This window comes from Molothrus aeneus, chromosome 1 (assembly GCF_037042795.1).
Source record: "Molothrus aeneus isolate 106 chromosome 1, BPBGC_Maene_1.0, whole genome shotgun sequence".
Classification (NCBI taxonomy): domain Eukaryota; kingdom Metazoa; phylum Chordata; class Aves; order Passeriformes; family Icteridae; genus Molothrus; species Molothrus aeneus.
The window spans coordinates 152,378,724-152,406,545 of record NC_089646.1 but is presented as its reverse complement, the minus strand read 5'-3'; the positions used below and the strand labels follow the sequence as shown (position 1 = coordinate 152,406,545).

General features: G+C 47.1%; 1 protein-coding gene across 2 annotated transcripts in view; it reads left to right on the top strand.

The window, feature by feature from the left end:
• The window catches only part of ZC3H3 (zinc finger CCCH-type containing 3), a 127,253-nt gene that overhangs the window by 81,482 nt on the left and 17,949 nt on the right, over positions 1–27,822 (top strand). For both annotated transcript variants that reach the window (XM_066567024.1, XM_066567016.1), the window contains exons 5-9: positions 3,076–3,269; positions 13,979–14,060; positions 15,646–15,801; positions 17,507–17,576; positions 22,356–22,487. In XM_066567024.1, coding sequence (XP_066423121.1) covers positions 3,076–3,269; positions 13,979–14,060; positions 15,646–15,801; positions 17,507–17,576; positions 22,356–22,487 — 634 coding nt within the window. The remainder of the gene's footprint in view (positions 1–3,075; positions 3,270–13,978; positions 14,061–15,645; positions 15,802–17,506; positions 17,577–22,355; positions 22,488–27,822) is intronic.

Sequence of the window (27,822 nt, the reverse complement as noted above, 5' to 3'; positions counted from 1 at the left end):
GTATTAATAAATATATATATATTGAACATATCTAGATGTTATTGAATATATATAATTCAATATATGCGTTCAGTGCATATATTCAATAGTATCTAGAGATAATTGATGGATATAGGAGGCCCAGAGAATACAGGTGATAATATATAGATTTGTGTATGAAAGTATCAATATTTGTTATTCTGTATAATATATAGATCTTGTATTTCAATACATACACTCGGGGTATATATATTCAATTATGTGTGTATCTATATGGAAATAGATGTGTGTGGATATCTCTATGTATTACCCAGAGATAACATATAGGGAATATGTATGGAATTACAGAAGTCCTTAAAGGGACTGATTCAACTGGGAAAAAGGAGCCCCAAATCCACTGGCACTACAGCCCCTGTGAATGGAGGAATGGAGTATCCTGGGGTCCTCCCAGGGATGTGTCTCTGGGAGGAAGAGGAGATGGATGGAGCTGGGATGGGTCTTGTCACAACCATGGTGGTGTTTTGCAATACCTTCATTAGAATCCCAGAATTACTTGGGTTGGAAGTTTAAAGCTCATCCAGCAGGGACACCTTCCAGTATCCCAGGTTGCTTCAAGCCTCATCCAACTTGGCCTTGGACACTTTCAGGGATGGAGCAGCTGCAGCTTCTCTGGGAATTCCATTCCAGCACCTCACCACCCTCCCTGGGAAGAATTCTTTCCCAGTATCTTACCTAATTCTGCCCTCTGGCAGTGGGAAGCCAATTCCCTGTGTCTTATCACTCCATCCCTTTTCCACAGTCTCTCTCCAGCTCTCCTGGAGTCCCTTTAGGCACGGAAAGGTCTCCCTGGATCCTTCCCTTCTCCAGGTTGAACACCCCCAGCTCTCCCAGCCTGGTTCCAGAGCAGAGGGGCTCCAGCCCTCGGAGCATCTCCATGGTTTCCTCTGGATCTGCTCCAGCAGATCCACTTCCTTATACTGCTGGGACCCCAGAGCTGGACACAGAACTCCAGATGAGATCTCAGAAAAGCAGAGTAGAGGGTGAGAATCATCTCTGTCACCCTCCCGGCTGTTTGATATTTGATATTATTTTTATTGCCCCTGCTACGGCCACATGGCCGTTCTTCAGGTCCTGCAGTCGCTGCTGGATATCCTTGGCCTTGCTGGAGTTTTCTGGGATGTGCTGGGTGATCCACAAGTGACCCAAGTGTCCCTCATTCCATCACCCCCTTCACCCAACAACACCACCACCGTGACTCCTTTGCAAGTCAGTAAGATGTGATGCTCCTCTCTGGAGCAGTTCCATGAGGAGGAAACCCTGGGGGAACTAAAATGAGGAATTTATCCTATTCCCATCCCCTTCCACAAAAACTAGGCAGCAAATTTTCTGAGCTCGGTAGCCAGTGGCAACAGCCCTCCGGAATGAATAGGCTGTCACGCTCAGCATTAGGAAATGTAACTATTCCATTTTCCAGCTCTCTTTTTCTTTGGAGCACATGTTCATTTAAAGGAAATGCTCATCGGGGTTTGCATTCCGCTGATAGGATAGCGGGATCTTAATTTACGGATATTCTCCGGTAATGCGCGGTTTATATACGTTCTGCTAATAGCATTATGAGCATAGTTTGGGCTAATACAAAATTAGAGCTCTAATTTGCATAAACAAATTACTGTTTGGATTAGCGCTAAATGAGGAAGGCGACTGATATTGGAGGAGATTTGATTTGGCTGCAGTGGCTCTGTTTGGATAATGGGGGATGGATAGGAATGAGCTGGGAGGCTGCGTTGCAGATTGGGAGGGGTGGGATGATGCAGGAGGTATCAGGTCATGGAGTGGACAAGATTTTGGGTGACAGAGGAGCCTCTCTGAGACATGTGGCAAGGTGGGGGTTGGCCTCTTTTCCCTGTCAGCCAGCAACAGGATGAGAGGAAATGGCCTCAAGCTGTGCCAGGGGAGGTTCAGGTTGGGCATCAGAAGGAATTTTTTCATGGAAAGGGTTGTTAAACATTGGAATGAGCTGTCCAGCGAGGTGGAATGGAGTCCCCATCCCTGGAGGTGCTGAAGGAATTCCTGGATGTGGCACTCAGTGCTCTGGTCTAATTGACAAAGTGGTGATCGGTCGGTCACATGTTGGACTTCATGGCCTTGGAGGTCTTTTCAGATCTAAAAGATTTGGGGATTCTGTGACATTTATCCCTCAGGTGTCACTTCAGAACTTACTGGGGCCTTCAGAATAACATTATGGGCAACAGTAACTGGATTGTGATTCCTGATCCGTTTCCATCCCACTGACTCAATACTGGGTTTGTGAATTTAGGGAGAGTTGAGGAGGTGGGAACAGGTCCCCAGCCCCACCCACTAGACCCTGCTGAGGGCCAGCATCAGCTCCAGGTGACTGGTGGGGGATAGAAATGCTCTTGGGTGATTTATCCCATGCACGGATTGAGGAAAATCCTTCCAAGAGCCAAATTTGGGGTCAGAATAAAAATATTAAAGTTGTGGTATCTGATTCATAACAGGAATAATGATAGCAAAGATACAGACTCACGGAATGTTTCGGTTGGAAAGGACCATAAAGACCATCTAGTTCCAAATCCCTGCCATGGACAGGGATGCCACCCACTGGATCAGGTTGCTCAGAGTCCCAACCTACCTGGCTTTGATGTACTTCCAGGGATGTCAAAGCTTGTAGAGCTCCATAAAACTTGGCTAAGCTCAGTGAAGGTCTCATCTTGCTGATTCTCTCATGGGATTGCATCCACATTTCCTTGTTTCTTCTGGGAATAGAGGTGCAAGCAAGCGTGGGAGAAGTTGGGGGAGAGTCCCTGAAGGTAATTTTTTTGGTATTAGTCATGAGGAATCAGAGCTTTTCCTCTGTCAACAGGAAGAACATCCCTGCTTCTTCCATACATCTCCTTAATTCTAGTGGGAGCTGTCCCTGCTCTTGGGAATGGGGTTGAAATGAGATGATCTTGAAGGTCCCTTTGAACCCAAACCGTTCCGTGAGTCTCTGATCCCATGGTTCACTCATTAAGTAACACCTCTTTGTGACATGATCCCAAATTTGGGCTGACCTTGAATTTATTTTTCCTGCAGATCCCCATTGTTAAACCAGATCCGACCCTCACTGCAAGGTGACAAATCCCAGCTCGTCCAACAGCGCTGGAGGAACAAAGGCTTCCGCTGCATCGGCGGCGTCATGTACCAGGTGTCGGCCAACAAACTCTCCAAAACTTCCAGCAGCCCTGTCCGGGCCAGGGACCTGGGCACCAAAACTCCCATCAGAGCAGGTGAGCAGGAATTTGTCCCAGTTCATGTCCACAATCCATTGAGTTCAGTTTTTAGTTGTTTATTCCCAGCCTGTGGGTTGTGACTCATCCTCTGGCCTCATAGAATTCCAGATGTGAAGGTGGTGGACATCCCATGGTGGCAAGTGCTGTTCTTGCTTTATAGTAGCTCTGAAGGGGAAATTAAAAGTTTAGGAGAATTGGAGAAATTAAAAGTTTAGGAGAATTGAGGTTTTCTTAAGTCAGACTTAATTCAAGCTTGTGGAGATGCGCCGTTAAACTTGGTTTAACAGGCAAAATCTTGGATAACTTCAAACAGCACCACAAGGTTGAATGTGCTTGAGATGCTCATCAAATTACGTTCAATATGGACCTAAAAATTTGGGAGGATCATTCTGCAGATAACTGTGGAATGATGCCCCATTTTGATGAATTCCCAGCTTTACATTGTAGCTTTGATTAAATTTGTTCTTCAGTTCCTCCTGTGTTTAACGTCTCAAGTGTGACTCTTAAAAAAAAGCAGATTTTAACTGTGTTTAAAGTATTTTTAAAATGTCTTGGTCTCAAATTAGGGAGCAAATATTTTTGCTCCCTAACTGGTTTTTCGAGAATTTTTGGGAATAGTTAAACTGGAGAAGGTGGATCAGAGTTTGGAGACTCAGAAAAAGTAGCCATAAAACAGCTCAGAGGTTTGTAGGAAAAAATTTTGGATTTTTTCCAAGAGCTTTGCTACTGGTACTGGATCAGGATAATTGGCTGCACAAAACCAGCTCGAGGGTGGTTCTGCCTTAAGCACCATCTCTGGACATTGAAGATGTCACTAAAGACAGAATATATCCTGCAGGAATGGAAGAAAAGGGGTGAAACCTCAGGACATGGACAGGGATGTTGTTGGATGGAGCAGGGGATGTATTTCAGGACAGAGCTGGATCACTAGGAAGAGTCCTGGGGAAAAGTGATGGCTGGAAGGACTGGAAAAGTGGAAGATCTGGAGCTGCCAGGCTAAGGAAGGATATCTCTCCATGGCCGGGTGGAGCAGCCAAAAACCAAAGGGCTTAAATTTGTGGGAAAGCTTTCCAAGGACAAGGATGATGAAATGCTGGACTCATTTGTCTCTAAAATCACCATTATTTTAAAGATTTTTTTTAAGAACAGGCCTAATGACCTTCTTCTTGGGGAGGACATGGGTGGAAAAGGTCCTGCCTCCCAGCAAGAAGGTGATTTTTTTTATTTATCCAAGTGCAAGGAAGTCTCTAAATTTGTCTGGAAATAGACAAATGAGCAAAGTCTCATTTGGGCAACTCAGCAAAGGCTGATAGATTCGGCCTGTCCATGAATATCCATCACTGGATTGGGACCAAGCAGAGAAACACCAACTTAGAGGCAAATTTCTGGAAGAGGGATGAAGCCAAAGGTATCATGGGAGGATTTCTGCTGATTCAGGCCTTGGAATTGCTTGTGGGGGGTACCTGAGGGGATTTGGGGTGACAGGGCATGGAAGAGATGTGATTCCCGCGTTTTTCCTTTCTCACTGAAACCATGTCTTCTAGTGAGGTCTCATTCAGAGAACTGGGTTTGATTAGTCCCACTTAGGAGGGATATCTGTTCCAGGGTTATTCCCTCATAAATACAGTCCCATCTAATTATTGTTTTGAAGGTGTTCCTTATTTTGCTGTTGCGCCTTTCCCCCTTCCACATAGGAAGTTGGCTTTGTAACCACAAAACCTGAGGAGCTGCTGTGAATCAGTATTTTCATGTCATCTTTCATCTCTCCCCACAATTCATCCTCCTTCCCAAGGATGGATTCCACAGATTCCTCTTGCCTTAGGATAACTGGGCCTGGCAGGGCGGAAGATTTGTGTGTTCTCATCGGCTGCGAACGTTTGCTCAACGCTCTGTGTTTTCAACACTTGACAAAGTTTATTTAAAAGATGGAAAAAAACGGCTTTTCCTTTCCCTTTCAGTGCCAGGCACCGTGTGTTTGGAATAGGGGAGAGATGGGAAATGCTCCTGACAGTTTAATAGCTTGGAGTTTACTTCCAGTGGGTTATAATTCTGCTCTTTCCCTGGATTTATAGGGTTGGGGATTTTTATCTCTACTGTACAAAATCTGATGCCGGGCACTGGGGCTGATCCATCCACACCATCGTAGCATTCCCAAGTGATTTATTGATGGATGCTGGTGGTGAGTTAGATTTGATCCTGGGGCTGCACTTCCTGCATCCTTGTGCTGTATTGGGATCAATCTTGAGGCTACCTGGAGCAATGGGAAGAGCAGTTTTCCATGGCTCTTCTGGAATCAGCTTTGTTGGTGCTGGAGAGGCGCGGAGGGTACATGGCTTGAGGACAAGGAAAGTGTCACTGCAGTACCAGGAAAAATTTTTGGAGGTGGTTTGAACATAAAAAATCTCCCTGGAGCAATCACAGCATCACCACGGCCTGTGCAGCTGCTGAGAACTTTGCTCTCATCCCATATGTGGCTCTGCTCCCAAAGGATTTCTGCACCTTCCACACTTGTCTCTGGAAAACTGCAATTAAAATATAGAAATAAGAAGACTTTTTTTTGTCTTTCCAGCTGGATAGGGATCTTGCATGTGGCATAATTCATTGTTCAGGCAAGGATGGAGAAGAAAACCCAGAGCTTAAACACTCTCTGCTCATCCCTGTGCAAGACAAAAATGTGGAATCACACATGGAAAGGCTCTTTCCCTTTGGGATAACTGGTATTTCAGCACCCATGTATTTTTTCACTTTGCAGAAGTCTTGGAAAATCAGCAGTGGGATGTTGTGGAAAGCATTGGCTACTTGGCAATTAATTAAACAACCAGAATAATTGGGTTTCTCCTCTCACAAGAAACTTTTCCTTCATTTCTTTCTCCAGCTGCTAAGGCATTTTCCAGGCTCTTGAGGAATTTCCATGAAATCAGGGAGAGAAGCAAAAGGTCCTGGATGATGTAGTGTTTCACAAAGAAATACAGAGGGGGAAATACAAGATTGAAAGCAGCAGAAAGCAAATTAAAGTTTGACATTGTCCGGAAACCAGCCCTGACCCCAATCTCTGCACGAGCCGCCGCTGCTGCTGAGAGAGGAATTGCACTCTGTGAGCTGGGGCTGGCTCCAGCAGGGTTTTCCAAGAGTCCAGGCTATTTTTCCATGGGCAAATCATCGCCTGCATGATTTCTTCATGCTGAGGTTTTAGCTCTTGCTTGGAGAAAGGCTGATGGCTTTGGGGACTCCAGAGGTGACAGCCAGCCCCTTAAACAACCTGGTTTTATTTATTGGGAGTTTCAAATTGTCTCCATAACCATAGATTCCAGAGCCTTGGAGATAACCATGAGTTTGAAAAGGTGGAGGCTTAAGAGGAGTCTTAAGTCCTCTCAAGCTGAGGCGTCTCCCACACATTGTGATGGTGGCTCTGATCGCAGAGAAACAAATTATTAATTAAAACGTGGCTGAGTTCAGCCTTCCAGAACTGGGAGGGATTTTCCCTGCATCTGAATGCACTTCCTATCTCCATCCTGCTGTGTAACATCCCCTCCTACCTCAGTTTCCCCTCTCTGCTGCAAAGGTGATCAGCTGGGGAGATGGAAGGTCATGGAATCATGGAATAGTTTGGGTTGGAAAGGAGCTTAAAGAATCTCATTCCAACCCCCTGCCATGGGCAGGGACACCTTCCACTATCCAAGGTTGATCCAAGCCCCACCCAATCTTGCCTTGGACACTTCCAGGGATAAGACAACCACAGCTTCTCTGGGTAACATGTGCCAGTGCCTCCCCACCCTCACAGGGAAGGATTTCTTCACAGTATCCCATCTACTTCTGCCCTCTGGCAGTGGGAAGCCATTCCCTGTGTCCTGTCACTCCATCCCTTGTCCCAAGTCCCTCTCCAGCTCTCCTGGAGCCCCTTCAGGCACTGGAAGGGGCTCTCAGTTCTCCCCAGAGCCTTCTCTGCTCCAAGCTGGACATTCCTCACTCTCCCAGCCTGGCTCCATCCCTTGTAGCATCTCTGGACTCCTCCACTGCATCAGGCTGGGGACACGTGACGGATGCTCCTGAACACGATTTGGGCTGCAGTGGGAGAACTCCACACTCCATAGAGCGGGAAGAAAGTGCTCTCTGGCCTCCCTGTTTATCAACTAATTTTGGAAGTGCTGAATGTCACGGAATCATGCTTCCAACTTTTTCAAGGATGATGAAATGCTCAGCGCTGCCGTTGGCCCAGCGCTTGTGAGAATGCTCCTTCCACTGAGCCACTCTTTTTTACAGAAGGAAAAGAGGGATTCTGGACTGGAATGTTTCCACCATCCATCACCTGTCTCTGCTTTTAATTTTAAGAGGAATTAGGGAGGATTTGTTCCGCTGTGCCAGGCTTTGTCTTTTCCCCATGTCCATGGTAACATCCCAAACTTCCTGTTTGTTCATCATGACCCTGTCTTCTGTCTTCAACGCACGTTGAGTGTGTTGGGATCATACTGGAGGGATAAGGAAGACTTTGGTGGAGGAGAGACCAGCCCAATGCACCGAGGTGTGAGAGCAGGGAAATTTGGAATGTTGCTGTCCTCAGGTTTCCACTGTTTTGGTGTTGCTGGTGCCAGGATCCCTTTGTGCTCACTCCCTTGGAGGTGAATTCCTTGGGTTTGGGATTGCTCAGTCTCTTGCCTCTTTTTGAGCTCATTTCCTTGGCTTCTCCAGGATCAGTCCCTTGTTTTGGGATTGCTTAATCCCTTGGACACTTCAATCTCAATCTCTTGGTTTTGGGATTGCTCTGTCCCTTACCTCTTCTGATCTCAGTTCCCTGGCTCTCTCAATCTCAGTGCTTTTTCTTTGGGATTATGGGATCCCTTGGTCCCTTTTGATCTCAGTCCCATTGCTCCTTTTTTACTCAGTCCTTTGCCTTTGGGATTCCTCAATTCTTTCCTCTTTTCAGATTAGTTCTTTCTCTCTGGGGTTGCTCAATGCCTTGGCCACTTTTGAGCTCAGTTTCATGGTGCCTTCAATCTCAAGGCTTTTTCTTTGGGATTGGGGAATCCTTTAAATCTTAATCCATTCAATCTCAATTCCATGGTTTTGGGATTCTTCTATTCCTTACCCATTTTGAGCTCAATTCCTTTGCACCTTCATTCTCAAAGCTTTCCTTGTCTTTGGGATTAAGGTATCCCTTGGCCCCTTCAATCTCAATCCCTTGTTTGTGGAATTGTTCAGTGTCTTTGAGCTCAGTCCCTTAATTTCTTTAAACTCAATCCCTTGTTTTTGGAATTCCTCAATCCCTTACCCTTTTTCACATCAGCTCCATGGCCCCCTCAGTCTCAGTGCCTTGTCTTTGGGATTGTGGGATCCCTTGGCCCCTTTGATCTCAATCCCTTGATTTTGGGATTGTTCAATCCCTCACCCCCTTTGAGCTCAATCCCTTGGCCCCTTTTGAGCTCTATCCCTTGGTTTTGGGATTGTTCAATCCCTTTGACATCTTCACTCTCAATCCCTTGATTTTGGGATTGTTCAATCCTTCTATCCCTCTGGAGCTCAATCCTTTGGCCCATTTTGAGCTCTATCCCTTGGTTTTGGGATTGTTCAATTCCCTTTGACCTCTTCACTCTCAATCCCTTGATTTTGGGATTGTTCAGTTCTTTTATCCCTCTGGAGCTCAATCCTTTGGCCCCTTCAATCTCAATGCCTTGGCTTTGGGATTACTCAATCCCTTTCACTTTATGAGCTCAATTCCTCAACTCTGGAATTGCAGGGATTAGATCCTGCTCCTGGCCCACATCTGCTCAGACAACATCCAGCCCAGGGCTGCTTCATTAATTGAAGCCGATTCATTAATTGAAGTTGCTTTGTTAATACAACACTTGTGACCATCTGACTCAGGGACATTCATAGGATGTGGGGACAGTCAGGCAGGAAAACAGGAAAATCTCTGATTGTTTAGAGGCAGCTCATCCCTTCTTTTTCTGTTGTCTTCTCCGGAATGAGGACTTGTGCTGTCCAGTGAAGGAAATAAATGACCCCCAGCAGCTGCGAGTGCTGATCCTCGAAATCCGCGGAACCCACTTAAATGAATAATAATTAAAGAAATAAATTTCCCCAAGTGCAGCCTCAAAACTTTCGGTTCAGCAATAAAGCCAAGGAGAGACTCGGAAAATGAATCGCTCGGCTCTTTCCGAAGGAGGCTGCGGTGGGAGAGGTGGGATGATAATGGAAACTATTAAAGGAGCCAGTGTGGTTTAAGGAAGCCTTTTCCAGGTCGTGTGGGAACAGGCTGAGGAGAGGTTGTGTGGTGATGCTGAACCTCAGGGATAAAAGGATTGAGCAATCCCAAAATCATGGAATTAAGGGGGAAGGAGCCAAGGGATTGAGGAATCCCAAAGCTAAGGGATTGAGCTCAAAAGGGACTAAGGATATAAGAAACTGAGTAATCCCAAAGAAAAGGCACTGAGATTCAAGGAGCCATGGAATTGAGCTCAAAAGGGATAAGAGATTGAGGAATCCCAAACCCAAGGAATTGTACTCAATGAGCCAAAGGACTGAGCTCAAAAGGGATAAGGAACTGAACAATTCAAAACCATGGGATTGGTGAGCAAAAAATGGCATGACCCTGCTGTGCTCATCCCCAGTTTGGAGCACTGGCCATCAGAGCTGACCACCTGCCTGTCGTTGCTTGGGCAAACCCCTGGTTGGTTCCCTCTGTGTGTAAGATTTCCATAAATTTTCCTTTACTTGGGATGGTGGAAGTAGATGGGAAGCAATGGGCTTGAGACTCAACACTCATCATTCTAACAATGTTCCCACCCTCTTGCCCATCCTTTGGCCCTACCACACCCCAGCTCTGAATGTCTTCCTTTTTTTCTGCCTGTTTCAGTTTTGTACTGATTTTTTTCCCTCTGTGGGGAAGATTTCCACAAATTATCCTTGATTTGGGATTGTGGAAGTAGATGGGACGCAATGGGCTTAATACTCAATACTCATCATTCTAACAGTGTTCTCACCTTCTTACCCATCACCCCTTGGTCCCAGCTCACCCTAACTCTGGATTTCTCCCTTTTCTGGATTTCTCCTTTTTTTTTCAGTTTTTTACAGCTTTTCCACCATTTAAAAAAAGTGAATTATTGGATAAGATGCTCCAACAGACCTTTCCATGAGATGAGGTCCTGATCCTTGAGCTGCACCTTGGAGCAATAAAGTCCTTCCTAAATAATTAAGCAGGTGATAATTAACTGTGATATTTGCAGCCAATGTTTAACTCAAAGGAATATTTGGAATATTGTTTTTGGGGTGTGTTTGTTGCATCCCAAGCTCCTGGGTGATGGAGAGCTGAGCAGGAGTGTTGGGTTGGATGGGAGCATCCTGATACCCATGTGGGAATGCTGGAAAGGACCAAGTGTTGCTCCTGAGTGCAGTTCCTGGGCTGCCAAGGAAATCTCTGCCAACCTTTCCCTGGAGGAGAAGGACCTTGAGTCTCGAGCTGTGTTTTGGGGTTATGGAAAAAAAAAACCACCCAGGATGCTGGAGATGAACCTGGATCTGCTTGAGCTGAGTTTTAGGATTAAGGATATGAAAAGGTCCTAACAAACCTATAGTTGGTGCAGGGGTGCAGCATCCAACCCACTCGTTTTAAACATTTTTTTTCTTTGACAAGGATAAATTGTGCCTTTTCCCCCTTTTCCGTCAAAAGCTGGAATTCCAAACATCAAGCCAAACGCTGCGGAAAACACCGCGGGACTGCTTGGCTGTGGATTCCTTCCTAGGAGCAGGGGAAAAAAAAAAAAAAAAAGGAGTTAGGCTGTAGCCCCCGCTATTAATCATAGCTGTAATCATGCATTTAATGAACATGACAGCTCCCGCTCCCTCCGGAGAGACGCGCCGAGTCTCCCGGCTGGATTGGGAACAACAATCACTTCTCACCGCGAGCCACCGGAGCCGCCAGCGTCGGGCTGGGATGATGCATTAAGAGGAACAGCCCTGTTTGCATGGGCTGTGGGTTTCCTTACGGATGATGCTCTTGCAAGCGACTGAATCATCAGGAAAGGGGGAGAGAAATTCACTTGTCCCTTCCACTGGGTGGAAAATATCCCGGCTGACTCCGCTGTGCTAGGTGTAATCACTTCAAAAGCCCTCAGTGTGCAGTTCTTGATGCTCTCTGTGGCAGCTTTTCTTACTTTCCTGCTTTTTTTCCCCCCTCTCTGTTCTGTTCCCGCTGCCTTGGAGCATACACATGGGAAGAATTTACCATGGCACCACTTTAAATTTCCACAGTGAAGGACTTGGGCAATACCAAGGATGTGGGAGTCACTTTCCTGATCCGACAGCACTGCTGTGTCCCGATGTTCTCCCCGGCTGGGAAGTGATTGAGGAGAAAAACGGGACAGATCTGGTACTGGGATGTGCCCAGTGTTTTGTCTGGACCAAATGAGACTCCCAAAGTCAAGCCCTGGGGGCATCATTTCAGCTTTTTGTTTAATTTAGGCCAGACTGCAGCAAATTTTGGCTCCTGATGTTCGAATTTAACCCTTATCCCATTTTTCAGTGTCTTTTGATGTCCCAGTTTCACCCCAGTTTCAATAATACACTCTCCAATGCCAGGAATATTTATTCATTAATGTGTTTACTAATACAAATCTCTTGTTGTGACCAGTTGGGAATTCTGAGTTGAAAAGTACCCTAAAAATCCAAATTTAGGCTCCTTGGACCTCCTGAAAAGTCGGGAACATCCAATCCCCTCTCCTGCACCCCCTTCTTGTTACTTGAATGTACACAAAGCTTTTATTTTTATTTAAACTTTTTTTTCCACGATGCAGCAGCTTCAAAAAATACCCTCATGACAGAGCCTGAGTTTTCTCTGTAAATCCCAATGGATGGGGAAATGTTTAATTACAGAGCTTTCTTGGCTTGGCTCCTCCTGGAGAAATATTTGGGTGATTTTCTAATAGTTTGGGGAGGATTTGCACACGGGATGAATAATTAGGGAATGGGAAAATGTGGATGGGGATTTTATTTGCCAGCTTCCAGGTGCTTTGCCAGACCTGGATGGATTTCACATGGATTTTGTCATGGATGGGACAAGCTCTTGGGTAGTTAAACTCCCTCTGGGATGCAAGTTAATTCCTGGAATGGGAGATGTTATTGCATGGCTTCTTGCTGGCAAAAGAAAACTGAGGGAAAAAAGCCCAATAAAATAATTTCATTGATGTATTTTTGCTACATAAAAATTCCAGCCCACAGGCAGGAGGCTGTTGAGCCTTTTATTTATCCTCTATCTCTTTAGTGATTCCTCCTTTCTGGCCAAGATGACCTTTAAGGGCCCTTCCAGCTCTAACCATTCCATGATTCTGTGATTCCAAACTTGTTCATCCCTGTGTATCTGCTTTTATCCCCAAATATTAAATATTTAGAAGGACTGTGTGCTGCCTTCAGGAGCTGATTCCTGGTGTAGGTTTAAGGAATATTAAACACAATTCCAGAGGGCTGAGGATGCTCCAGCCCTATCCTAATGGATTTTCATTTGGGGCTTTCTCCCCACATTGTTTGGGAAGTCAACCTTGCCCTTTATGGAGGTTCTTCAGCAGAGTCTTCGGAGCATCCCAGAGTTGGCAAATGTTTATTCTAGCACAAAAAAAAAGATGCTCCTACAGCTTGGGATGAGAAGGAATTTTAAAAAAACAGGGAAAAAAACCATCTCAGTGGTGGCTCAAACGCCCCGTTGATGGAATTTGATGTGCAGAGGGAACAGATGGGGCTTTGCCGACGCCGGCAGCCGAGTGACAGCTCGCGGTGCCGCGCAATCAAATTCCACTCGCTCAACTTCCCAACACGCCCGGGCTGGCAGGTGAGTGACTGAGCCGCTCTCATCCCACCTGGAAGACTCAAATCCAGCCTTTCTTTCCCATTCATTCTTCCCTGCACCAGTCAAGGATGATTTAATTCCATGCGTGCGTGGATGGGAGCAGGCGCTGGGCTTCCCTGTCCAGCTGCGGGGAGCGGCCAAGCCAAGCGTGGAAACTTGTTGGATTGATGGTGGAAGCGTGGGATTTGCTTGGAGAAGTGTTCTGGCATGTTTGGGTGCTGAGGGGAAAAATTCCTGCTGTGTTTGGGGCTGGCAAGGAGCACTTATGCTGGGGCTGCTCCAGAAGTGGGAAGTCCCTGAAGGGCATCTTTGTCCTTTGGTTCTCTGGGAGCTCCGTGCTTTGGGTTAAATAAGATCATGGAATCATGGAATGGTTTGGGTTGGAAAGGAGCTTGAAGATCATCCAGTTCCAACCCTCTGCAAGGGCCAGGGACACCTTCCACTATTCCAGGTTGCTCCAAGCCCTGTCCAGCTTGGCCTTGGACACTTCCAGGGATGCGGCATCCATAGTTCCGCTGGGCAGTTTGTGCCAGGGCCTCCCCACTCTCCCAGGGAAGGATTTCTTCCCCATATCCTATCTCTCCCTGCCCTCTGGCAGTGGGAAGCCATTCCCTCTGTTTTGCCATTCCAGGTTCTTGTCAAAGTTCCTTTCCAGCTCTCCTGGAGCCCCTTTAGGCATTAGAGGAGGCTCCAAATTCTCCCTGGAGCCTTTTCTTTTTCAGGCCAAATAACCCCAGATTTCCCAGCTTTTCCTCACAGCAAAGGGTCTCCATCCCTCCAATCATTTTTTTGGACCTGAGGTACTGAGGGCTGTGTGAATTCCTGTGAAATTTCTCTATTCCAAGCAGTGATCCATGTTTTTCTCTCTCTCCAGCACTGAGATTGCACTCCACACCCAGTCCTGGGGTCTTTACACCCAGCCTGAGCAGATCCTCAACGTGCCGATACATCGCCAGGTCTGTACTCATGGGAAGCAGGAATGACGTGCTGCATCTTTGGAATTATGCTCATGAGGGAATCAGGAGCTTCAGGAGCAGCTGTTGAACTGGAGGATAATTTGGTGAAGCTCAGACTTCTGCTTTTCCGCAGCTTCTACTTCGAGGTGGTTTTAAGCTCAGCCAGAGCCTCCACACCCTCACAGGGAAGAATTTCTTCCCAATATCCCATCTGTCCCTGCTCTCTGGCAATGGGAAACCATTCCCCCTTTTCCTGGGACTCCATCCCTTGTCCCAAGTCCCTCTCCAGCTCTCCTGGAGCCCCTTTAGGCACTGGAAGGGGCTCCAAAGTTTGCCTGGACAGCCAGGCTGGACATTCCCGGCTTTCCCAGCCTGGCTCCAGAGCAGAGGGGCTCCAGCCACTGGAACATCTCCAAGGCCTCCTCTGGATCTGCTCCAGCAGCTCCACATCCCTCTACTGTTGGACCCCAGAGCTGGAGGCAGCTCTGCAGGTGGGATCTCACCTGAGTGGGGCTGAGGGGCAGAAATTCCCCATCTCCTCCTGCCTACACTGTGGGATGAGCCCGGGACATTCTGGGCTCCCATGGCTGGATCATGTGGAGCTTCTCATCCACCAACTGCCCTGAGTCCTTCTCCTCAGGGCTGCTCTCAATCTATTCCCCAGCCAGCCTGGATTTGTGCTTGGGATTACCCACTACCCATCCAGGACCTTACACTTGGCCTTGCACCTCCTTTTAATCCAGGAGCTGCAGACAACCAACAATTACAGAGGTTAAAATGTGCATTTCCTCTGAAAATAATTTCCTTGAACCTGTGTTTTTCATGGATAATGCACTGCATCCTCATCAAACTGGATCTGACTGTGCCCTACCACTGAATTATCCACTTAGAGAGATCTGATGTGCCCCCCATGGTTTGTCTTCACCTGGATCTCAACACTTCCCCTCTCCCACCTGGTCCCACACATCCCAAGAACTGCTGGGTAATTTCCTCTCCAGCTGGAGGCTCATGGAAAACATGTGCTTAGCAACTTCTGAGCTCCTTAAGTAGCTTCCAGTGGGACCAGGCAATTAAAAAGGAGCTTTTCTGCTCATTGGTGGTACTTTTTGTTCCTGTGGCCATCACGGAGGTGCTCGTTCTGTGAGGTTCATGAGCAGGTGCCCACTTGAAGGCCATTAATACCATCAGGCCCAGATGGTGGGACATGTGCTGAAGAGCCCTCCAAGTCATTCAGCCTTGGCATCCTGTGCTACACAAGGAGAGGATGTTTCCTTCCTCACCATATTCCCCAAAAATGTAGGAAACCCTCTCCATGCTCATAAATCTGAGGAGAGAATCGGAGTTATGGGAGTGGGAAGGGATCTTACTGATGACTTTGGTGTAACCTTGCCGAGTTTTAATGATTTGGGGTAAAATCAGCCAAAAATTGAAAATATTTAAGGGCTTATGAGCATGAACTTCCTAAATTTCACTCTGCAAAGATGGGCTCCTCTGTGGTTTCAGGTATTGTTGTGCTGTCTTCTCCATGTCATTGTGGTGTTGGAGCTGGAGGTTTTCCCTGACCTTGTCCCTCTTTCTCCTTCAGCCGTGCTGTGCAGAGGAGCTTGGCCATCATCCGTCAAGCCAAGCAGAAGAAGAAAAAGAAGGAATATTGTATGTACTACAACCGCTTTGGGAAGTGCAATCGGGGTGACAGCTGCCCCTACATCCATGATCCAGAGAAGGTGGCCGTCTGCACCAGGTAGGGATGGACACGGAATTGTGGTGAACTGGGACATTGGGTGGCTTTGGTGCTTTCTTGTGGGGTATTCCTAAGGGAAACAAACTGATAACAGAGCTGTAGAACAACAGGAATGGGAGTTCTGGGTCAGGTGTAGGTTCTGCACTGTTGGGTTGGAAGGAGGAGGATGAGAAGAGGCCAGAGAATCATGGAATTGTTTTGGTTAGAAGGGGCATCAAGGATCATTGAATTCCAAACCCCTGACATGGGCAGGGATGCCTTCCACTGTCCCACGTTGCTCCAAGCCCTGTCCAGCCTGGCCTGGAACACTTTCAAGGATGGGGCAGCCACAGTTTCTCTGGGAATTCCATTCCAGGGCCTCACCAGCCTCACAGGAAAAAGTATCTTCCTAATATCCTATCTGTCCCTCTGGCAGTGGGAAGCCATTCTCTTTGTCCTGTCACTCCATCCCTTGTCCCAAGTCTCTCTTTGGCTCTCTTGGAGCCTGTTTAGGCACTGGAAGGGGCTCTAAAGTCCCTTTAGAACCCTCTTTTCTGGGCTGGGTGACTTTAGCCCCTGCCCTGACCACACTCCAGGTTATTCCTTCAGGAGCATTCCTCAGATCCATTTAGATCAGTCCAGCAGATTTGAATCCCTCAGACTGTGACATTGTGCAGCTCTGAGACTTGGTGATTTATTTCAAGAAAACTGATCTGTGTTGGCAGTTCATTAGACCTGCCCAAGAGTTGATTAAACTCTATTATGAGTCATTTAAAAAGTGCAGAAGAGCCAACTCCACTGATGAACTCCTGGAGTAATTTTTCCATAAAATTGCTGCTGTGCTGGAATCACTTGGAAGTTGCTCAAAGCTCAGTGGAAGACGATAGAGGAGGGGAATGTGATTTATTGGTTTTTTAACTGATTTTACTCCTTCTCACTCATTCTCCCATAACAAATCCCATAACTCCTTGCCTACTTTAGGAATTGTGCTCCTTGAAGTCTTTTGGGTCTCCAACCTGTCTCATTTCCATCAATCATTGGAGGACAGCACTGATTTCTCCTGGTTTTGTGTCTCCTCATCCTTGTTCATTTATCTCTAATTCTATTCTTTAGCTTTCCCTTATAATTTTATAATTTTGTTAATCTGGTCTCAGAGTGGTCAATCCTAGGAAAACTCTTGACATCCTCATGTGCTCTGGCATTTTGGTTCCTGTTCTGGGCCTGTCTTTGCTCCTCCTGGTCATTGGCCTCTCCCACCTGGAGCTTCATCCAGCATCTCTTGGAATGGGATCATAGAACCCTGGAATGGTTTGGATTGGAAAGGACCTTCAAGATCATCCAATCCACCCCCCTGCCATGGGCAAGGACACCTTCCACTATCCCAGGTTGCTCCAAGCCTTGTCCAGCCTGAGCTTGAACACTTCCAGGGATGGGGAATCCACAGCTTTTCTTGGCAACTTGGAATAATCAGGGCTCTACAAAGGACCTTTCTTCTTCTGGGAGCATCATGTCTGAATTTTGGGATACAAGCCTTGCTCTACCTACTAATGAGCAGCCAAGTGTGATGAAAGAACAAAATCTAGCAGGAATCATCAGCTGCTCTTCTGACAAGGGGGATCTGTACTAATTTAGGGTGTGAAATGGGTTTATGGATGAGCTCGGCAGGAATTGTGTGGTTTTTGTGACCCACCTCGTGTCCAACCTGCTCCATCTGCTTTATCTCCAGGTTTCTCCGTGGCACGTGCAAGAAGACGGATGGGACCTGTCCATTTTCCCATAAGGTGTCCAAGGACAAGGTCTGTGTGACTTCCCAATGGGAATATAGCTCTGTGTGCAAAGGGGTGGTTGTAGGAAGGTTCTTCCTTTACTGAGTGCTTCCAACTGAGTTTGGAGTTTCCTTGCTGCACTCTCCAGGCTCCTGAATCATGATAGAGGGATGGTGGAATGGTTTGGGATGGATGGGACCTTCAGGATCATCTCATTCCTACCCCTCTGCCACGGGCAGGGGCACCTTCCACTCTCCAAGGTTGCTCCAAGCCCTGTCCAACCTGGCCTTGAATTTTTCCAGGGATGGGGCATCCACAGCTTCTCTGGGAAACCTGTGCCAGGGCCTCACCATCCTATGGTTGAGGTCTAAAAAAGACCTATGAGGTCTTAGAGATCTAAAAAGGACCTCCAAGATCATCAAGTCTATTTAGATGCGTCTAATTCTTCCCTACTTCCTTAAGATCACATTTCCCTGGAAATCCCTCTGTGCTGGGGTTGGAGGATGTTTTAACAAACATAACTTGGAGGTATAAATTAATAAAAATCAATTCTAAAATGCCAATCAGCAAAATCAGGTTGAAACCATGGCAAAATAAATTCTGGAGTTCATTGTTTTCCACCTTCTTGATGTTTCTGGAGCTCTGTGGTTTGATTACACAAGGTGGAAAAATAATCCAGAGTTTTTATTTTGGGTTTATCGGTGATGATTTAGCACCTCAGCCTGTATTTAGTGGCTGGGATCTCTACTTGGATGTAGCTTTGGAGACTCCAGCACGGAAGCTGAGGTGCCTGAGGCACGTTCCTTGTCCATGGGGAGCTCATAAGTTTTCTGGGAAGTCGCTCCCAATGAGACACGGAGCACCAGATGTTTTTTACATGGATTTCTCTTCAGAGTCACTTAATCACGAGTACATAAAACAGAAATGGGGACAGCTGCATTCCCTGGCTCGTGGCACGTCAGAGTAGGAATGGGGATGAGGATTGATAGATGGAAAAAAAGTTTGGGTTTTTTTTTTCATCCTGTAACAGCGTCATGCTTCAGAAATAAAGAAGCTAAGAACGAAGGAAGCTTTACAGGTGGATTGGCTGTTGGTTTATCCAAAATTATTCTAATTAGTACTGCCAGCTACTTCTTGTCATCCAAGTGAATGAAGTGCAACCCTCTGTCTGCATCCCTGAGGTGAAGGATTGAAATTCATCCACAGAACCATGAACTCCAAATTAAATGGAATTTCAGGAGATGGTGAAGTCTTTTTTGGACCTAGGGCAAAAAAATCTAGATGAAACTTGGGAATTGGACACGCCCCAGGAGCTGTTGCAGTTGGTGGTTTATCCACCAAAGAATGTGATGGTTGGATGTGGATGAATTTGTGGTCTCTCTACCCAGGAATATTCATCGACATGTTTAAATTCCTGATGGAAATGTGGCCTCAGTTTCCCCTCTAGGAACACTTGGTCCCTCAAGGAGGACCTCTAGATTTGGCTTCTGGGCTCTGTTCTGGGTGAATAAATGGAGAATGAGGGAAAACTCAACCTTTAGCAACACCTCTCCAGTTTGAGAAGAATAACAGTGATATTGTGGTAATAAAACTGAATTGAAAAGGAATGACCATAGGAGCTGTTTGCCAATAGCATTTTGGGGACAGAATCCATGGGATGCAGTGACCTCACCTTTATCCTGAGCTACTGAAGCATCACCTAAACTCAAGATGAATCATTAATTAACAAACCAAAATCATAGCAGGCAGTACCAGCTCTGAAAAGCTTTCGGAGCACATTTTTCCTGCCATGCTCTGTTGGGAAGGGGAATTATTTTTCACAGGATTAACCAACCTGAGGGTGGTTCAAAGGTCTCCCTGTTTGCCACCTTGTCATCAGCAAGGACTGGAAGAGAAACAACCTCCTCCATGGAGTTCAAACTTGTTCCAGGGTGATTTATTGCCATGGGAATGCTGCTTCCTAAAGCGGGAAGCAACTTCACTTTCCAAGTCCTGGAGCTCCCCATTAACCTGAGTGGTTCTTGGCAAAGGTGGCATTTCCCTCATTTATCAGGGCTGGGAAAAGCAGGTGGAGGCACTCAGCAGAGGAAGGAAGCAGTTTTCCTCTTGCTTGTGGAGTTTTTGGAGTAAATCCCATCTTTTCCTCAGGTGAAGGATTGTGCCTCGTTGGTTTTTGTCTGTTTGAGTTGAGGTTTTAGTGCAATCCCTGGGGTTTTTTTCCATGTGGTTTGGGAATTCCTGATTTCGTTGGTCCTGTTGATTTCACTGTGTGGTTATTGGAGAGGGACACCCCAAAACCTCCTGATCAGAGAAAGTTCAGGTTGTTGTGTGTCTCAGCTTGGTGGGATTTCAGTGGGATGGGATATCCAGTCCAGGAGGTGAAGGATCAAAGGCTGGCAGGGCTTGGCTCTTGGTTTCAGAACAAAACTGTTTCTCAGCCTTTGTGCACTCCCATGCCTTAGTTTCCCCACTGAAAAATGGGAATAATCACTATGTTCTATGGGAAAAAATACTGTTTTCTATGGAAAACTGCATGGATTCAGCTGTCACAGCAGCAGGGAACTTCTCTCCATCCTAGAGTAGCAAACTCCTTGCTCCAAGCAGGGAGTGGTCTCCAGGATGGAGGATGGCTCCATATTGTCCCTGAGCTTTGCAGATCCAAACTCCAGTGGTTTCCATCACCCTCTGGTAATGGAAGAAAGAGCCTGGGGAAGAGGGAAAGCTCTTCTTGTTCTGCCATGGGCAGGAACATCTTTCACTATCCCAGGTTGCTCCAAGCCCTGTCCAACCTGGCCTTGGGCACTTCAAGGCATGGGGCAGCCACAGCTTCTCTGGGCAACCTGTGCCGGGGCCTCACAGTTTAAAGAATTTTGCTCCACAGGAGACTCAGGCAGAGCCTTTGGTGAGAAGCACCTGCTGAAGTGACACACAGGGAATTTTTCCACAGTGGATCAGAGCCACTGACACATCCCAGCAATGGGGAGAAACCAGGAAATCTGAAGGAAGCGAAGGTTGTGAGAGGCCGGGACTTGAGAAGCCGCCCACTGCTGTTCCAACAGCTTTTCCCCTTGAGGAACTCGGAAAGAATCAGCATTTTTCTCCCTAATAGAGCTTCAAAACTCAGTTGTGAGCAATTTGGAGGCTCACGTGGAGTTTCGGGTTCATTTAGCTGCTGCCTCCAGAGCTTGGAGAGAGTCAAAGCTGTCGAAGGCGGCCGCAGCGCCCCAGTGCCTTGAATTAATGTTATTGTTATTTGTGTGGACGTGCTGGGGTGCAAACAAGGTTAATTGAAATGAGAGCGCTGCTTCCTCTTGATAATGGCTCGGGCTTGACAGCGAGGAGGAGTTTATTTTTGTCGGAGAGCTGCCTTTATTATCCCTTTTTATTAGAGCTAATTTGGGCTCTATATCAAAAACTACATTAAGGGAATCGTTTACGGTCACACCACCAGCACTGCCAAAGATCGCCCCAGAGCCCTGTCCTTTATGTTAATGTCTGCAGTTAAAAGACAATTAAAAATAAACTCTCCTCTTTTAAAGCACCCTTTGTTTTCTTTCCTCTCGGCCTCCAGCGAGGCAATTTAGTTCAACCCTTAATGTGCCCTTCAGGGATAAGGGATTTTTCCGGATAGCCCCGGCCGTGGTTATTGCAGGATTGTAAATATTACTTGGGGATGCTTGAACTGGTGGGACCAGGATGCTGCTGGTGAATGGGGTGATCAATACCACGCCAAGCAGTGAGGAAATTCGGGATGTAGGAGCAGGAGGAGCCGGACCTTCGGGAAGCGCACATTCCAGGTGGCAGCTGCCTGGTCGGGGCGGGAAGCGGGAAGCTGCCGGCGGTTGCCGGTGAGTTAAGTATGCTGAAATATGGCAGCAGGCTGGTAATTTGTTTTTAATGATAACAGCTGGCAGAAGGTGAAGTTTGTGCTTTGAGGACGATGAGGAGAATCCTTGCTCCGTCGGTTTTCCCCATCGGCTGTCGCGCTGCAGAAACTCGGGAATGCAGGAGCGCGGGATCAGGGATCTGCTCCATGTATCCCTCTGCTCTCCTTCTCCAATGCTCAGGGCAGGAGCTGCTCTCCTCCTCATTTCACTCCCTCCTGGAGCATCCCTGCCTGCCCCAGTGTGCAGGGACAGGCATCACAGCCCTGGGGAATCCCAGGATAATGCCTTGGAATGATGCAGCCTCCCCAAAATCCTTGTGGAGGGGCTTTTTCCCCCCTTTCTAGGAGCCACCTTTTGGAGCCTTTATCAAACCCCCTTCCAGCCAGCTCTGTATCCATGGAAGAGCCAAATGGGAAGCACCCCCAGGATGCTGTTTTGGCCTTTGTGATGGCCAAAATTTCCTCTGGGATTTTGGGATTCCCTCTGAGAATTCCTTGTGGGATGTTGGAGCTGGGCTGGGTGTGTTCCCTGCACCAATGTTCCCATCTTCATCACTGCATCATTCCTTGCAAAAGGTGTTCCCAGAATTTATGACATTTTCCCATCCCTTCCCTACACTGTCCAGAGGGAATTTTCTTCCTGGTGGCAGTTTCCATCTTTTCACCCTTTTCTCCAGCATCCTGAAGGATGCTGAGGGAAGCACCTTCGCTCCCTGCGTATCCAAACACCGGGAACACGTAATACAAGGGAGCTGCCTTGCAGGAGACCAATGGAAGAGCTAAAAACACTTCTGGGATCGGTGGCTGGCAAAAGATTTCTATTTATTTTATGCTTGTCACGCTTTTATTTCAGGTCTGGGGGTTGCAGTGATTCCGAGTCACGGGTTTAGGGAATTGCTGATGGATTTCTCCTCCTCTTGCAGATGCCGGTGTGTTCCTACTACCTGAAGGGGATCTGCAGCAACAGCAATTGCCCCTACAGCCACGTCTACGTGTCCAGGAAGGCAGAAGTGTGCCAGGATTTCCTCAAAGGATATTGTCCCATGGGAGAAAAGGTAAAGAGGGATTTATCCCAGCTGTTGTGGGCCAAAGCCAAAGCCATGAGCAGCGTCCTGCACCAGCTACGGCACCACAGGGAAGAGCTGGAAGCTGCTCAGCACCCGGATGTGATGAAGAACAGTCCTGTGCTTTTCCAAAGGGTTTTGGTGAAGTGGTTTGGTTGGGAGAAAAGGGGAAGAAATCAAAGGCTTCGGCTCATCATGCTGGTGTTTCCCTGGTAAGAGCCTCCATGGGGTGTTCCTGTTATCAGTGTCTGAGCTAGAAGCACCTCCCCTGAAAACCCCTCACTGAAACAGATGAAAAATGCAGGAAAATATTTAGGATTCCCTGTTTTACCTAGAAAATCCATAGGCATTAATGCTTGTTTTCCACTCTGGGTCTGTGACGGGTTTAAACTTGAGCCTAAATCCTGTGGCTTAGTTTTAGGAGCAAGACCAGCCTTGTTCAGCATCCAGCTGTGCCTGGGGGATTCATGAAGCCACCTCCAGGTCCTGGGGATGGTTTGGATCTGTGCAGTGACGTCCCTCATGGACTTCATGTGCACCCTGGGGAGAGTTGCAACCTCATCCATGAGCTTTTGGTACCTGATGTAACGTGGAAATTGTGGGAGCAGTTTTCCTGGAGCAGGGCTTGGAGCCAGCTGCCATTTGCTGTTCCAAAGGAATTTGGAACACACAGGATCTCACCTTTCTGTGTCGTGGCTAAGGGAGAGGGTTGGCTCTGCTGGTGTTCCCTTGAGAATCCAAGTGACTGTCCTGACTCCTCTTTGCTGTTTTCCAAATGGGTATGGGTTATGGTATGGGATTTCTGCTCATATTTGGACAATTGTGACCAGCAGGAAAGGGAATTCTGCCCCTCTGCCCTACTCAGATAAGACCCCACCTGCAGAGCTGCCTCCAGCTCAGGATCCAACAGAAGAAGGAAGACGTGGAGCTGCTGGAGTGAGTCCAAATGAGGCCATGGAGATGCTCCAAGGGCTGGAGCCCCTCTGCTCTGCAGCCAGGCAGGGAAAGCTGGAAATGTCCAGTCTGGAAAAGGGAAGGCTCTGAGGACACCTCAGAACCATTTCTAAGGGGCTAAAGGGGCTCCAGGAGAGCTGGAGAGGGTCTTAAGACAAGGGATAGAGTGCCAGGACACAGGGAATGGCTTCCCACTGCCAGAGGGCAGGGATAAATGAGATATTGCGAAGAAGTTCTTCCCTGTGAGGGTGATGAGGCCCTGGCACAGGCAGTCCAGAGGAGTTGTGGGTGCCTCAGAGGGCTCTTCTTCTCCTTTTCTCCATCCTGGTAGCACTTGTTTGCAGAAGTACAACCCATCAGGAGAAGTCGTTAGTGCTCAGATCCCACCAGTGAGGCCACCAGCCTGTCCCAGAATCCGAACACAACGCTGGATGGAATCCTAGGATCATTTAGGCTGGAAAAGACCTCTAAGATCATTGAGCCCAGCTTTGAACCCAGTACTGTGAAGTTCCACTAAACCCCATCTGGTCTTTTCTCCATCCTTTCCCCAGGAGAAACCACCAAAGAGCAAAAACCAGGGAAAAAAAGCCAAAAGTGAGAGTTTTAAGGAAAGCAGGACATCAGCAGCAGCAGAGGGAAGCTCTAATAAATTAGTCTGGGCCTAATTACTTTTTGTGGCAGCGCGTGGAGGGGGACTTGATGCAGGATAAACATTCCCTCAGAAGGAAAACACAGGCATCCTGCCACCTCCCTCCAGCGCAGCGCCAGCCACGCAGGCAGGGTCCCGACAATTATTTTTAAAATATTCCAATTTAAATGAAAATATAAAAGAGATATTTAGAATATTTATTCTATTAGGAAAAGTGCTTACGGCGTCACTTTTGGAATGTCAGGAAAGCATTCTCCTCCAGATGATGGATAGCAGCCTGTAATTATATATGGGGAGAAATTGCTGAGCGGGCCATATTTAACTGGGGAGGAGAAATTCCAGCTTGGGCCATTAAGGGTTAATTTTATTCTCTAAATAATATAAAAAGTGCTGAGTCCGTGCCTTTGCTCCAAGTAGAAAGTCCTCAAATGGACCCCGGAGAGTTTATAATATTCTACTGAATCAAGGAAAAATGTTAACCTTGCTTCATAAAACGATGGCTTGTTAAAGATGCGCAGTCCCTTTTCTTGTGAATTATTTAGGATGGGAGTAAATCTTCCCTCGTTCTGCCTTTCCCTGTCCGAGCAATGTTGGTTTGAAGCACAAAGAGCACGGAATGTGAAGGTGTGCGACTCTGGTGGAGCATCCTGGGTGGATAAACTCTGATGAGGCTGGTCCATAATTAGGAATTGAGGTTGTTTTGTGATGATTTTTGGCACGCTGGGCTCTTCTTCCAGTTGCATTTTCCTATTTGTGCCCTCCCAGACAAATACAATTCCTGATTTTTAGTAGACCTCCATCAAAAATGTCCATTATTATCCATAATTTATGACATGTCGTTGGCAGTGTTGTCTCTTAAGGACTTCCTAGGATGTGTTGCAGGATTCTCAGGGTAAGTTGATCCACCTTTGACCCATTCCATGGACTGTAATTCCAGCTGCTCTTCGTACAGATGACGCCAGGACTGACCTGCTCTGGCTTCACCAGGAATTTAGAATTAAGTGAGAAAGCTTTAATTTTGCATTCCCAAGTCCTTTTTTCGGGAATGTGGATTGTAGAGGGTCTAAATCCACCCTTGGTGAAGGGGACAGCTCCTGTACAAGACCATGATCACATCCTTCTTCAAGGGAATGTTACCCCCAATATTAATTAATTAGTCTAAAGTTGGACCTGATGATTTTGGAGAGCTTTTCCAACCTAAATGATTCCAGGATTCTGTTTCCAGAAGGGAGCTCATGGCAGAGCTAGGACCTTGGTTTCCAGCATTCCTACAGGTTCCTTGGTCATGGGTTGGGAAGTTCCTCCACCATTTGTGCTTCCTAAAGGGATCATCCCTAAACACAACATCATACGAGTCCCTTAAAGCCATGGAGTGACTCCCACCTCAGAGATCTCTGTCCCAGTTTTCCTGGAGCTCCCTGCCCTTCCCTGGCACCCTGACCTGGTCATGCTGGGATGTCCCTCTGGGCTTGGCCACCTGCACTGGAGGAAGCCTCAAGAGGGAAGTGGGAAGAGAGGGAGAAATGGGGCCTCTTGCAGGTTCTTCCCAGGGCTTTTTGGAGATGTTTTCATGAGCTGCTCTACAGTCAGAGCTCCTCTGTGCTTCTACATCCCTCCTCCCATGTGGGGCCTTGTGCAGGGGCTTGGAGGAGGAATTCTCTAGGAGAGATGAGGTTGGTGGGTGTGAGGGATGAACCAGCAGCAGTGGGTGAAGCGTCTGTGGTGATGTGACCCCAGAGCAAGGGACAAGCAAGAGGAGACTTTGGATGGAGACACTGTGGATGGTCCATCCCTGGGAGTGTTCAAGGCCAGGTTGAATGGGGCTTGGAGCAACCAGGGATAGTGGAAAGTGTCCTTGCCTGTGCGAGGGGTTGGAGCAGGATGGGCTTTAAGGACCTTTCCAACCCAAACCAGGTGTGATGGCAAACCATGAGCTGGGATTTCTCTGAGGCCAAGAGCCTGGAGCTGGGAGCTCATCCATAGATGGTCCCAAAGAGCACCTGCCTTGGGATTTGCTTTCCAGGCACAAAAGATGAAGGAGGAAAGATTTAGATGGGATATTGGGAAGAATTCCTTCCTCTGAGGGTGGTGAGGTCCTGGCAGAGGTTGTCCAGTGAAGCTGTGGCTGCCCCATCCCTGGAAGTGTCCAAGGCCAGGTTGAGCAGGGCTTGGAGCAACCTGGAATACTGGAAGGTGTCCCTGCCCACAGCAGGGGTTTGAAATGAAATCATTAAGGTCCCTTCCAACTCAAACCACTCAATGATTCCATTGCTGCATCTGGAAGATTGTTTTGTATTAAATAATCTTCCCCCCTCTGTGCCCATTAGCGCCAGAGCCGCATTAAATCCCTCTCTCCGGATTGTTTCCATCGCCTGCCTTGGAGCCTGTGGGCAAATTGTTCCCTCATGGGAGCTGTTAAACAGTGAGACACAGTGAGATTAAACAACGAAGCTTCCCTGGAAAGGCACGGGGAGATGTGCTGGAATAAATCATGGGTAAGAGGAGAATCTGTTCCCATCCCTCTGGAATCCCAACTGGCACAACCAGCCCTTGTGATGGTTAGGCTTGACATGGGGACCTGCCTTGGCAGGAGGGTTGAGCTGTGCTGGGATTGCTCATCCCAGCTCATCTTATTCCTAAAATCCATCTTTTTATTGGACCAACAGCTTTCACCAAAGCTCTAATTTCTGCCTTATCTGTGTAAAAAATATGGGACAGGGGCAGCACTGCCTGAGGAAGTGCTGCTTCCTTGGGAAGAATAATTTTCCTCCCCCAGGTGGAGCTTGGTGTTTTTTTGCAGTGGCAGCTGCTGCATTTTGCTGTAGAAAATCAAAATGTGGGGATTTTTTCTCGGCTGAAACCTCGTTCTTGTATGGTTTTTTTATGTTTGGTTGGTTATTTTTTCTTTTTCTGGTGGAAGTTCAGCAATTTCCCACCAGAAATGTTATGTTTTTGTGTGTCTGATGCATTCAATTGAATACATTTCTTTAGAAAAAGCCGTATGAGCTGTGTTACAACAGTAAATATTAAATGTCTGTGGTGTTTTCTCATAATTATCCAGTGATGGAGAGCAGCAGCCTGGGATCCTTGTTTTCCTTAATCTTTTATCATGGAAAGGTGAAGTTCAACACTGTTCATGCTTTCTGATCTCAGCTGACTTTTCTGGTTGAACCAGCATTTTTCTTTCCTCACAGCCATCAGATCTTGGTGTTTCTGGGGTTTTTTTGCTCCTTCTTTGATCCCAGGTTGACTCCCAACCAACTTGGCTTTTCCTTGAAGAACTCTCTAACAAAAGGTTGTCCAACCCTGGCACAGGCTGACCTGGCAAGTTGTGGAATACTCATTCCTGGAGGGATTTAACAGCCCTGTGGAAGTGGCACTTGTGGACATAGTGGTGGCCTTAACAGTGCTGAGGGAATGGGATTTTCCCACCTAAATGAGTCCCTGATTCTGTAATAATTTGGAAATAGCTGATGGTGAGCTTTGCCTTTGATAGCTCTTTTATAGTCCACTGCAGCTGTATGAAAATCAACTACAAAAGCAACTTAATTTTGTTTATCCTTAATTTTGGCTCTGGCTGACAGATGTTTTCTGGGAGCTTGATTTGGGATTTTTTCCCCCATAATGTGTAGCAGAAATCTTCAGTCACCAAACTGATGAGCAAGTGGAATTTTTATTTAAAATAAAGTATGTGTAGGATTGGTAATGAGGCTGTTTTTGAGG